The sequence below is a fragment of the Genypterus blacodes genome, unplaced genomic scaffold, assembly GCF_046128005.1.
Source record: "Genypterus blacodes isolate CSIRO-AG114 ecotype Tasmania unplaced genomic scaffold, CSIRO-AGI_Gbla_v1 ptg000118l_1, whole genome shotgun sequence".
NCBI lineage: Eukaryota > Metazoa > Chordata > Actinopteri > Ophidiiformes > Ophidiidae > Genypterus > Genypterus blacodes.
In genome coordinates, this window is record NW_027466921.1 from 130,033 (window position 1) to 143,535 (window position 13,503).

The 13,503-nt window shown below is 47.3% G+C and overlaps 1 protein-coding gene across 1 annotated transcript in view; it reads right to left on the reverse strand.

Annotated features, from left to right (window-relative positions):
• Positions 1 to 13,503, reverse strand: part of LOC143009920 (protein TANC1-like) — a 91,221-nt gene that overhangs the window by 17,781 nt on the left and 59,937 nt on the right. Inside the window, exons 8-12 of the mRNA XM_076162019.1 lie at positions 7,867 to 7,989; positions 6,827 to 7,108; positions 6,457 to 6,611; positions 3,710 to 3,941; positions 2,576 to 2,742 (exon numbers count right to left, since the gene is read on the reverse strand). Coding sequence (XP_076018134.1) covers positions 2,576 to 2,742; positions 3,710 to 3,941; positions 6,457 to 6,611; positions 6,827 to 7,108; positions 7,867 to 7,989 — 959 coding nt within the window. The remainder of the gene's footprint in view (positions 1 to 2,575; positions 2,743 to 3,709; positions 3,942 to 6,456; positions 6,612 to 6,826; positions 7,109 to 7,866; positions 7,990 to 13,503) is intronic.

The following is a 13,503-nucleotide window of genomic DNA, read 5'->3' on the forward strand; positions in this document are numbered from 1 at the left end:
GACAGAAGAAACACTAACGCCTCGATCCTAATCCACGAGACGGCTGAGGCGTCGTCAGTATCTGGCCGACACATCGGGTCGGGAGTACAGCCGGGGGCAAGCAAAGGCCGACGTTATGAATGTGCCCGCTCGCTGTGTCACACCACGGCCGCGGTCTTGAAATATGAAGTATACAAGCAAATACTTCAGTTGGAGTATTATCTGGCCTCGTGAATGATTCATTGTTTTGATTTCTCCCTCAAGCTACTGTAAAGCGTAAAACCAAGTCGAACGAGACACGTCGGCCCAGTTTAACACAGTGTGCACATTAACTCTCCGACTCTACTCTGCAATTAAGGCAATAAATTGGATGTTTTCAGACATAGTGTAAACACCATAATTAGACTGAAACGGACATAAATCAACGTTGGTGTGCTTAGAGTAACAAACCTAGATAATGTGGCTGCGACGGCTGATCTAGTCCATGTAAACGCTTCCATCCATTTACAATCTGTGCATTTCCTCACCTGGTGACCTTCATCTCTTAAGCCAACAACATAACACATACTGTATAGTCATCATGCACGTAAACACCTCACTACACATCTCTACCTTACACTACAGACAGACATCTGAGTACAATGTGCATGTGCTTTTCTTCCTCATCGCTGCTCGATCCCCCACTGATTGCCGAGGGGAGGTAAAGACCTTCTGCGACAAACAATCTCACCACCTGCATCCTTCCACAGGCTCCATCCTTCCGCCATGCGCACGTGAGCTCCCTCTGCCCGCTTCCCACCTGCGCGCACACACACACACGGGCTCTATTATGCACGCATGGAGGTGCCGCCGAGTTCAGCCGGGGGTCTGCGTCAGCGTGTGACAGGATTGAACCAAATTGTGTTACTACTGCAGACCGGTGAATCAAACAGACAAATCCTCACCATGAGAGGATTACCGAGCGTCAACACAGAGGAGAAGAGCTGCATGCAAAACGCAAACCCGTCGCAATATTGACTTAGCTCGTTTGCCGTAAAGAGAATTTAAATTCCGGCTTACAGTCACATAATGGAATAGACCTGCACACAATCCGCGGAACACAGGGAAAAGCCTCTCAATGCTATTATAGGGTGAAGTTTAAAGTTAAGTTAGATACAAATACGCTCACTGTTGCCTGTGTTTTAGCTGAGAGAATGTTTGGTGATATGTATACATGCAGGGTGTTGTTAGGAGTATAAGGCCGTCATTAAAGCCATTATAACACAGCAGTATTTGGGAATCCAAAGGATAAGTTTAGCTCTTATTGTGCCGTGCTTCTACCTTTCTTCTTTCTTTGTTCTGTTGAAGAAATATCATGCAGATCCATTTCAAGTGGACCTGGTAAACGATCGGCTAACATCTCCAAAAACGCTCTAACTTACAGTATCATCTCCCTGAAAATCATTCCGTTTTGCCAAATTGCCAAAGTATCACTTCAATAACTCTGATTTCTGCCCGTCAGTCAGTCAGCTGCCATGTTATCCGCGGCCCGGCGAAGAAAGAAGCCTTGGTGTGGCTCATCAGGCCTGTCAGATACTCACACGTCAGCGCTGTGAGGCTCAGCTCCTCATCTAAAACACCAAGTGACACTTTCACTGCGCGCTCGTCAGCTCAAAGCCCCTCGCTCCTCTTTCCCCCGTCATGCTGTCTCGATTCCCGGGTCACTGATACATCCATTCGTTTTCAAATGTTGCCAGATATGCTTGACAGGAATTACTCTTGTATGGCGCAAAGAAATGACAAGAGGGAACAGCTCGTGTAAACCTTTCAACTTTCACACTTGTCAAAACCTACAGGGCCTGATGTCAGTCAGTGAGTGCATCAGAAGCTCATGTAAGCTCCCATTTTGACGTTTGTTTCTTTTTCATTGGACATTGTCGCATTCTCTGACTCTACTGGAAGAATTATGAAATGAAGCCGAGCCACACTGAAGGGCCAAGGGCTCAATTTAAGGCAACATCGCTGCAGTCGTCTGTATTTAACAATTACAAGGCTGCGGGGCAAAGAACTGTAAACGCACAGAATAAAAGCAACCTCCATTCTAGACTGTGGTGTTTGTCTGAGCTGCACTGAAAGCCAGAATTAAAGCTTTTCTTTCAGGTTTAAGGTTACATGTGATTCATGGGGCACAGGCTGGTAACCCGGGGCACTCAAAGTCAGGTATAAATATAAAAAAAGCCACAGACAGCTCAGTGTTTCTCCACACTGCTGCAAAGAGCACCAGAGGGTTACATTTCTACATCCGAGAAACAACTCCTCGCGTGCTTTGTTGACGATTTTTTATGGAAGTTTTAATTGGAGCTGGGTGAGGGCGATACAAAGCTGATGCTGCATTTTGCTGAATTATTGCAGGGATTCATTAGACCAAAGTGCAAGCTTGTGCAAATAATACAGCCAATGATCGAACATCTGTGAATTATTGCGACCGTGTGATTGCAAAATTCCTGGAGAGACTAGAAAGTTAAAGTTTACAATGTGTCTGTATGATGATTTGTTTGAACTTTTATAGGACGACGGGAAAGCGACGCCCTGGTTTGTTGAGGAGGCGTTCCCTTACCAGCAGATTGACGCGCACGGTGACCACCAGTTTCAGCCAGGGGGGGAACTTTGCGATGATCTTGGTGATGAAGGAGGCGATGGTGTCTCCGTAATCAGGCTTGTGGAACTCTGCCTCGTTCAGCCCGTCTATCAAGATGACGTGGTCCTCCTCTGGAATTTTCCGCTCTGTAAAACACAAACATAAACCGAATAAAGTAAGGAGATTGGCGACGGGCGCGGCTCTTTCTCAGCTTTTGCAGTAGGAAACCTGAGAAATGTGTGTTATGAACTCGGCAGCTGCTCCGCGTTGGGACTGCAGACGCATGCTTTATTTCACTGCAGTAAAGTAAACGCAGCTCTCTCAGTGGCGCAGTGAGAGAGCGAGGACCTTTGCTTAGATTCATCTATAACCCATCCACTGCATCACTCTCCCACTGGGACGTCACATTACATTTGCTGTGTGAAAAACAACAAACAGCAGGGAGACTCTTTACTTCCATCTAAACCCATTAAAAGTCCTATTTAACAGTCCCAAGAATGTACTGATTGTGGATATGTGTCTGTAATGGAGTGGATACAATACATAATACAAATGGACTAATATTATCTTTAAGTAAACGTATTAATTGATGTATTAATCCATACTGTTTTCATTCCGTAAATACATGAACATGTAGGCAGCAGTGGGAGAAGTGGAGTAGAGCCTGTGAGCCTGTGAGCCTGTGCCACGGCTGAAACACTAATAGCTACTTTATTCCTCCGCTTCTGTAGGAATTCTTGTAAAACCAAAATGATTTAAATGAGCACCAAGGAGAATGGAAAGGGTGTGTGTGTGTGTGTAGGAGTGTGTAAAATGAGCTGAATAGCTGTTTCTTTCTCTGTGGGGACACACATCAGAGCGGTGCTGTATGCATTAATGCACAGCAGGGCCTTTCCCCTCCTGGAGCAGTTTCATTCCACTGTAAATGATTGGATGTGATCTGTCAGTCAAACTCACTCAAATATCACACAATCCCAACACGGAAATATCCATCTTCAAAGTCGCGCAGTACATCCTTCCAGCAAAAATGGAGATGGAATAATACGACACTAGGCTGAGATGATTGTGGAGCCCTGAGTCGAGTGGAGAAGTGATAGACTTTCTGAGCGGTACCTTTGCGGAGGTTGACCAGCGGCTCCAGCACGCCTCTCCGGAAGGCGGCCATGGGGTCCTGGACGCAGGAGCGCAGGCTGAGCATGCTCTGCAGGTGCGGCTCCTTCAGCAGCAGCTCCCGGTACGCGGTGAGCTGGTGAGCTCGGCACAAGAGGGCGGCGATGCTGTGGACGAACTCCGGCACCAGGCAGGTGTACGTGTTATCGGCCTGGCAGTAGTGATACGCCACCACCTGGGGAACAACGGGGAAAGAGAAACACACTTGAGGAGGACTTGACTTTACTGAATTATTCTTGTACTGTGCTTCACCTGCAGATTCCCTCTAGCCCACTATGTTTCTCAGCCTAGTTAATGAGATGTTTTTAAGAGAACCTTCTGGGCTTTTGTATGTTTTGATCGACGTGACAGAAATGACGATTAACTATCTGGGCAAAAGCCTGGGAAGGTGTGAGAGCCCCTGCTAACCCAGCAGCTGGTGGATCCCCGGATAGGCTCTGAACGCAGGATCTTCTGCTTCCTGCGGTGTTACGTGGACATCCAATTTAAAAGGAGAAGGGAAACGGTGGGTGCCCTGGGGACGTATGACTCGGTTCTAATTACAGTCCAACCTGGAGGAGCTGACACACTTGCAGGGGCGGCAGGAGGAGGAGGAGCAGCTCTACCTCTGACTGCTCCGCCTAGCTGGGACACTGCAGAGGCGCCTGTCCTCAAACGCAGCCTCCCAAAGAGCCGGCGTGAAAAAGCTCTCATGTCGGGTTCTATTCTATTCTAACACTTAAGATTTCTGGATGAAACTTTCCTTTAATTCCTACCGACGTGTGAAAACACTGATTTAAAAGATTGGAAATATAAACCTCGCAGTCTAACAAGTAACTGCCTTGGCTGTGCAGAAGGAAGGCCTGCAGTGAAGTGTGTTCCCGTGAGGTGACGCAGGCGGCTTACACAGTGGGCTCTTATCTAATAGAGGGACCAGAAAGGACGCGTCTTCATTCTCTGGGATGTATAAAAATTGTCCTGCCGATTGACGTGCCAGAGTTACAGACACCTCCTGCTTTTAACGCACGCTATTTCTGGAGAAATACCTGACAGATGCTGCACTGAGGGTTACTTCAATACACAAGCAACACAACAACAAGTGATCAATTAGTCATACACATCTGCTGATTGAGTCAGAGGGATGAACCTTTCTGCAGTGCGAGTGCAAAACAGCGTCTAAAAGTGTGCCGGTATAATAGGAGCAAGACATTAAATGCGTTATGAGAGACAAAATGGAGCGGCGTCGCTGCACTTGTTACGGGGGGCAATTTCACAGGAGTGTTTAGGAGGAACTGACAGACTTTGACGGAAGCTGCCTGATGGCGCGCCGCGCTCACTCATCACACAGGCACACGGCAATCTGTAGGAGCCTCTACAGAATAATTGCTTTGAGCATTTGTTGTTTGGGATTGGGAGATATTTAAATGTGATTTCGGAGGCATTAAGTGAAGCTGCCGGCGCATTAACTACAGCGGTGGCAGAGGCACGCTGTGTTTGTCTTCTGAATCACTTCGCTGCTAAAGAGGGGCCCATGACGGGAGGTACGTGCAACCACTGCAGAAATGTTACACCAATAACAGGACGTAAAGTGGCAACATTTAAAAACGGGAGGATCAGAGAAAACTATAAATAGAAACCTTTTGTTACCTGGAGGTGGAGTAACATGGGTTCTAAAGTGATGAGAGGAATGGTGTTAAAGTCACCGCAGTGCCCGTCTCAGCCTACATGTGTCAGGTTTCTCAGGTCAATAATATCAGAGGAGCCTACATAGGAGGCCAATGTTCACTCCACGGTGCAGAAGGACCTACAACTCTACCTGCTGAGGTTATGATGGTTCACTTCTACACTCTAATCACTGAACTACTTCTTCATCTTCATACTCTACACATATACACAAATACACATTCCCCCGTGGGATGAATAAAGGATTGTTCTTGTTCTTGTTCTCTCACCAACAGTCATTTTTAAAGATGTTTCAGAAAGTATTAGTTTGTGTTATTATTTTGTTTGAGTATAGGTTGTTTAAGGTCAATAAAACCAGGAATCAGAGAAGGAACTGAGCATCAAGACTTAAAAAACAGCCTTGAAGCCGATGCCTCCATGTTCTGGGCTGTGAGAAACAGGACATTGTTCAGGATAGATGTGGTTCTTCTGACAAAAGCATTGGTGGGTTCCCATGACAACACACAGAATGGGAACCTTTACATCCTCGAAAATGCGACTGGCCTCTGAATCAGGGGGAAGTTTGCTCTCTTCCGACGGCGACAGTGCTTCTCAAGGCTGCTGGTTCAGTAGAGCCACTGCTGCTCAAATCAAGCCAGCCTGCATTTGAATACTCTGTCGCTCTCTCGGTACCCAAGAACAAAATTACCATAGAAGTAATACATTTGAAGTCATTTAGCCTTGGTGAATGCATAAGTTACTGTCACACATGCTGGTTGTGTACATGCAGGGCAGAGCGGAACTAAGACGAGTGGACACTAAAGCAGAAAAGCAGCATTCACTCCCTTTTCCTCGCCTTCATCCACTCGTGACTGTGGAAAACAAACCGAAGCATTCAAATGCTCGTGTCTGCTGGACCGCCGCAGCTCGCCGGGCGTAACATTAAGTGTTACGTTTATCTTTGAGGACGGGACGCCATCTCCGAGGTCACGCCATGAGATGGTGTTTTTGTTAGCCTTATCTAAAGGGCTCCTGAATGCAGGTCTGACCTTTGAAGCCAGGCGTTTGACCGCCTCCTCCCTCCGCCGCTGCAGCTCAGGGGTCCCCGGGCAGCTGTTGGTCCTCAGCGTATTCGTGGTGCTGGACGGTGGAGTAGGCTGTGGCGGCTGGCTGAGAGGGAGCTCGGTGATCGTTTCTCCCCCACCTGTGTGAAGATACACACATGACTTCCATTATTCAACATCCAGTAAACACAAGTCAGTATTACCTTTATAGTCATCAAATTATGGTGAAATCAGTCGATTAGTTGCTGAGGAAAGAGTTTTACAGTATTGGAGGATAAACTCGGTAATTGATATTGTATTAAATCATTGATGAGAAAATACAACAGCGTTCAAAGGCAGATACTGAAATGCTTACTTTTAGGGGAGGCACTTGGACTGTTGGAGGCGATCTGGCGCATGCGTCCGCCGTGGCAGCTGAGCGCAACCAGTCGGGAGATAATGGCCGTCTTCCCGTAGCCGACGCTGCCCACCACGACGGCGCCCTGGCTCTCAGCCGGCTCGCTGGCCTTCAGGATGTCTTCCAGGTGCTGAAAGAGCCAATCGCGGCCCACGAACACCGAGTCGGTGGTGATGCTGGGCACCTCGAACAGCAGAGGCTTGAGCATGATGTCCACGGGTTTATACGGCGCAAAGCGAGCTGAGGTGCCAAACAAACAAAGGATGTATTGGTCATTTTCTTGTATCGTCTCCTCCTCCATGTTCTCAGATCCATTGCGGTTGCTTTTGGAATGAACCCAAGCTTTCTGTGATCTGTGAACTACACATGCATATGCAGTGTTCTTCAAAGGAATGGCTTAAGCTGCAAGTGGTCAAACTTTAACAACCATATCCTCTAATGAATTCTGTTTCTATTGTCTGTAACATTCAGATTAATTCTTCTACACTAAGGAGGTGGTGAAGGAGGTGAACTTACTCAGGCTTATAGACTATGTGATTGACCCGGGGGACTCTCCTCCAACTGTGAATACACAATGTCTCATGTATATTTGCTCAACTGTAGAATCATGATAATTCCCTCCATATGTCTTTGCTATAATTGCAGCACAGACAACAACAGAATACACAATAGAGCAGATAGGGACACTAAACTGAAGCCCTCTGTTCTACTCAATATCTTCACCCATACGGAGCAGATGTACAGTGAGGAGACATGCACGCCTCCACTGGGACACTCATTAACCCACTGACATGCTGAATCTGTCTGAACTGCATGTACAAGGAGGTGGACAGCAGCATTTACTCTCATTCAATGTTAATAACTCATTTCTAGTCTGATGACATTTAGCACAGACAAGTATGTGACAGTTACATGCTGACATTGTGACAGAATGGCAACAATCCAAACCAGACTGTATGTACCAACACATCATCTGTCACAGCAGCAGCAGTAGTTACCTTTGGAGTCCTGAGGGGGCCTCGCTCCTGTGTTGTGCCACGGGAGGCGGATGGAAGTTCGCAGGGGTGTGTTGCGCTGTTCATCAAGAAAGCTCAGGTCTTCCAGCTTAGTGGAGCTGGTGGCTGTAGATGAAGACAGTGAACTTCAGTTTAGAGTCACAGAACACAGACAGAAAACATACTGTCCCGTCTTTCTGTTGGATATTCGGCATTTCTGAGACGTGCTCGCCAACGCGCCCTGGCACTTGTAGCTGGCAGGAGGTGGTGCAGGGCAGGTAGCGCCATAGCACAGAGGATAAAGCGTGTCCCTGAGTCGGGCGCCTAAGACGCTGGCTGTTCCTTTGATTTGAGCTGACAGCTACACACAGCACAGCAGTGAGACGTCTGTGTGCCGAGACACACGCGCCCTAGGCGGCACAGACAGCAGACAACTGAAAAACATTATCCACCCTTTACAAACACACACAGAGGGAAGGAGCAAGTGTGGCAAACGGAGGAACGATTAGGATTTTCACAGCTTCCCGTGATATGCTGAAGGAATTACTCACACATTACTCTCTTTATGCTCCCATAATTAGACTGCATACGGTTCTCTCAGCAAAGCTGAAAGAAATCCACAGAGTGTTATTAAAACAGTGTTAAGAAATGTTAACCTTATATAGATTTAAGTGTGTAGTTTGACTGTTTTAATACAAGCGGATTCAGCAGGAAGGATCAGCTCGCTCTAATGTGCGAGCTGTCAATGCCCTGGTGCCGATGATGTCAGACCACAGCTGCCAATCCCTGTATTAATCAGATTGAGCCGAGCGAGGAAGATGAGACAGGTTGACCTTTTCAAACGCTGTATCTCTTGAATGGGTCCTGGCTGTGTGGAGAGTCTTTACACCTGGCCGGCTGCCTGAGAGCCAATCGCATTGCAGACACCACATCCATATTTACACCGACTGCGATGTGTTGCTGTGTGCTTTTTCCCCTTATTTGATTGACACGTCTGGATACGGATCACAAAATAATCCGAGGTGTAATTAGGGCCTGAATGCTTGCAATTAAAATTTTTATCTATGTTTCCAAGGATTTCCTACACTCTCACCAGAACATTCTCCCCCAAATGCTCAATGTCTCATTTTTGTCTTAAAAAATCTACAACTAATGAGCCAGTGATTACAGAGCAATTCACACTCTCCTTTAAAGTGTGAGCCTCGGCCTCTAGACATGTGAGAGAAGTGTGTTAGTGGAACTGTCCTTTGATGGCTGTTCACTGTCACCATCACCATGGTGATTCATGGTCTCTTGGTCCCGTTGAAGGGGAGCATCAAAGCCTCGGCTCTCTGCAGTCACAAACACTCGCTCTCTTCTTCCGTCCCTCGCTCCCTCTGTCTTTTGCGAACTTCCTCTCTGGAATGTCCCACTAATTAAAACCCATCAGTGGACAAAAGAGGAAGCTGCCGTCAATGAAACTTTTGACAGGAATAGAAGAGGGGCCCTTCTTAATGACTTTTTCCTCGCAACAAATGGTGCTCTGAATGAAAACTGTACTGGACTAAACATAGCTCGTCACAAAAACACAGTAAGCACACGCTGGGGTCTGAAGTCAGTCAGAGCGGGGAGCAAACGGACCAGACCACGGCTTACATCCATCAGCAGAGAGAGCCGGAGTGCCTGGAAGCACAGCAGGAATTTCCGAAGCCCTTGTCCTCCCTTGCTTGGCCCGAGCAGGGTTAAGACCCCAGAAACTCTGGGGAATTCTGCAAGTGGATGAGCTCACCCCAACCCCCTCCTCCCCCCGCCCCGAGCGATCCCTCTGCCCCCCGGCGCACACTGGCAGCATTCAGATGATGAAGTGGTGAACTTGGCCGCTACCTCGCGAGCGCTCAGCCAGTCAGCATTCACGGCATTACGCTTGCTAAGCGAATGCAACAATTTCCGGGAGAATGTCACCCGGCAGCCCCTACACAAGAGAGATGGCATTGGGCAAGCAATCAGCTGAGGGGGAGGGGGGAAGGAGGGGAGGAACCGAGGGAGCTGAGAGTCCGGTGTGGCTGATTATAGCTGGTGCAAGGCGCCTACTGTAGCATTAATCATTGATTGCTGGGGTTGAGGGGAGGCGATGTGAAAGTACAGGCGGTAACAGCGCGAAACCCAGGACGGAGGATTGTAAAGACAGTGCATGACAGGCAGGGAGAAGAAAGAGAGAGGCTGAGCGTCTGTGTGTGTCTGTGTGTGTGGGGGGGAGAGAAAAAGAGAGACCTCGATGCAGCAATTTACCACTCCAGCCCAACACTGAGCTCAGTGGTCCACATGGAGAGCTCTGCCTATTTCCTCCCTTCAGCCTCTTTTGAGATTTGTGCTTCTTTGTGCATGAGGGTCCAATGAGCAAAAGATGAAGATACTAATGAGTTGTCATCAGTGGGAAGCATTGAGTTTCTATTCGTCTAGTCCCGTCAGTGATGATGCGTCCTATATCCTCATTTGTTCCCCTTTTCAAATGGTAGCTCTTGTTTTATACACTTTAAACAAAAAATTACCCCCCATTTCCTCGCTCCGTTGCTATTCTCGCAGAGCCTTCCTCACCCTCTTCACCCTCTTCACCCTCCTGATTGATAAAACGCACATATGATACCTTGAAGTCCGGGGCTCTCGCTGACTTTGAAGCAGCACAGACATGTCAGGCAGAATTCTGATGAAAATAAGATTCTTTTTTCTCTCCCCCCCCTCCCCCCCCCCTTTCTTTCTTTCCTCTGGCAGGTTTGCCCTTTGAATCCATCTGTTTCGTTTCCCATGACAGAACAAGAAAGTGTTCACTCCCCTTCCCTCTTTACTGAGGGATACAATCAGTGCCGCTGCCCCCTTTTCAAGTTGCGGGGGGGAACGCAGGGGACAATTTGCATTGTGTGTAAATGTGAAATTCTCTCAAAATGCTGAGCAACATTACACATAAGACACCGAACACACACACAGATCTGACTCTCATCCTGAATAAGGCTGTGGGATCTGAGGACGCGTTTAATGTTGTGATACAAATGACAGCGTTAACGTGAAAAGCTATATTATATTGTTAATGTGAGTGTGACACACTGTGAGCAGAGGACTTGTCTTGTCATCGGTGTGTGTCTATTGTCATAACTGATGTACTGTTACGCGTCATTACTGATCATTGGTGAAAGTGTTTAGCGGAGTTTATCCTGCCAGGTGATGTAATGTAACGCAATCATTTGTGGAGTTCTTTTGTGCCTCAGGTGTAGAGGCTGATGGAACACTGCTGCATGCTGGGTATTAGGAAAACTATAACGACTATGACATATCACAGGTTGTCATCACATCATATTAACTTCTCTCCTTTTGTCATCTTTTTGAATATAAATATATATTTAAATGTAATAAAGACATCATTCAATAACACAGGAGAGATGTATAAGAGACAAATATTGAATTATCCTGTGACCCTCCTGACCTCATTCTTTGAAGAGGTCAGTGGTGGTGAATTAATTTTCTGTATTCAATATATTCACACAACCCTTCGATCCTCCCCTGACCCGTTAAGTCAGAATCCCCATTGGGTTAAACTTAACTTACTTTCTTTCACACACACACACACGCGGCCAGTCGCCATGGCAACTCTAATATCTCTCAAGATGCCATTTCTCCTGATGCCTTTACTATTCATCAACTCCTTTGTTTATACTATAAGCGGCGTGAAAGAGGCTAACAATGGAAAGAAAGAGGAGCTGGCTGTGGCTCCGTAGTTTATGAAGCTATAAAAAGAAGCCAAAGACGTCTCGGTCTGAGTGGGAGGGACGACGGAGAACTTTCTGTTTGGTCATTCCGACTGGTGTGGAGTTCAGACGTGTTGCTCCGACTGCAGAGGAAGTCGTAAATACATCAAAACAGGAGTTGAGCTTGGCCCGCTGGACTCTAACCGGGGATGCAGGGACCAATTATGACCAGAGGGAGGTATCAGAAATACCAAAGAAGATGATCGCTATCGGAAATCCCCACAAATAACGCCTGAGGAGCCTGAGGAGCCTGATTCACCACGACTTAAACATGAAAATACATCCGTTTGCCCAGAAAGTTGAACTTCAGACGACGGATGCTGCTCGAGTCGGAACAGAAGGGTCCTTCATAAAATTTGATGCAGACATATCATTGCATTTTTATTTCTACATTTGCAAACTAGAGATGTATTTTGCACAGCCATTTGGAAACTCATGAGTCAGAGCTGCCTGATTTCGCAGAGGGACAGGATACTTATACAGTTTTCATTTTGCTGGAGGACGAGCCTGGAGGCCTGCAGGAGGTCCACTAGCCGCCTGTGTTCCTGCACATTAGTATGGCATAGGCAGAATCCCACTGACACTGCGGGGCAAAGCACAATACGAATCGGCTTCAAAGTCGATTCCATACACGGCGAGCGAATGCACAAGCAAATACCAGATCCGGGCCTGCATCGCACTGCAGGAAAAGACAACAGCCAGGAAGAAGAGATGATGTACACAGCGGGGAGAGGGAGGAAGTATCAGACATTTGGATCAAATGCAGGCAACTCCACAAAGACAACTACCAGATGTCTACTGGGTTGATTTGTGGTTTTCAGCTGATGGATTCAACAGAACCAACTGGACATAAAGCGATACGGCGTACTAATAACAGTGGCCAAGTTCCCCGACTGCTACTGCACAATTCTCAATAGTGGGCTCCTGTCAATCAATCACGGCTAACACACTGTGCCTTTGAGAGCGGCTATTCTGGGTATTCATCTTTATCTTGGCGAAGTTGTGATCTGTCAATAAGTGCCACAGAGCTGAATTTCAAATGCCTCTTCATAACCGAGCGGATCGATCTGTCCAAAAGATCTTTATTTCGCTCCCGCTGTGACCTACAGGTACCTGTGATTCTCGGAGAAAGGCCATTTTTAGCCGACGTGTCTGTGACCTTTCCAGAAAGCCAGAGGATGTGAATGGGTATTGCTGTCAATCCTCTTCTTTGCTATCTCTGAACTACACAGATCGATGTCTACATGTAGCCAGAGGCAAGTGAATGGATTTCGGGTCTACCTGGAGACATCACAAAAGGCTGGATTTTCGCTATGGTCTCTCCGAACATTGAGTTGGCCCGATTGAAAAATGACAACAGACAGCGCCGCTTCAAACAGAGAACACTGGTCTTTACAGCACATCAGTCATATTGCCTCTCTCTGTTCCAGTCTGTCAACAATTTGGAATACAAGATGTTATCATTTGAGAAAATTGCGGTCTGACCCAAGTAAACACCTTGAAAGCACCCAGAGTGTCTGAGTGGAAGGTGCAGATGACCGCAGAACTTCTGATAGAACCTGGACCTTACCTTCACATTGTTGTCAAAGGGTTTGATCTACACACATCATATCCTCCAGGGTGTTTGCTGACAGTTCGTATTGAAGAGCATGAATAGAACAGGACCTTGAAGAGCAAACAAACGTGTGTGTGTGTGTGTGCTGTCCCTCACCACGACTCAAAAGACCAAAGCCGTGTGTGTGTGTGCTGTCCCTCACCGCCACTCAAAAGACCAAAGCTGTGAGCAGCGCAGCAGTGACCCCGACTCACTCTCTGTGTCTGAGAACCCCGACCACAGGCAGCACAGGCTCTGCGCAGATTTCAA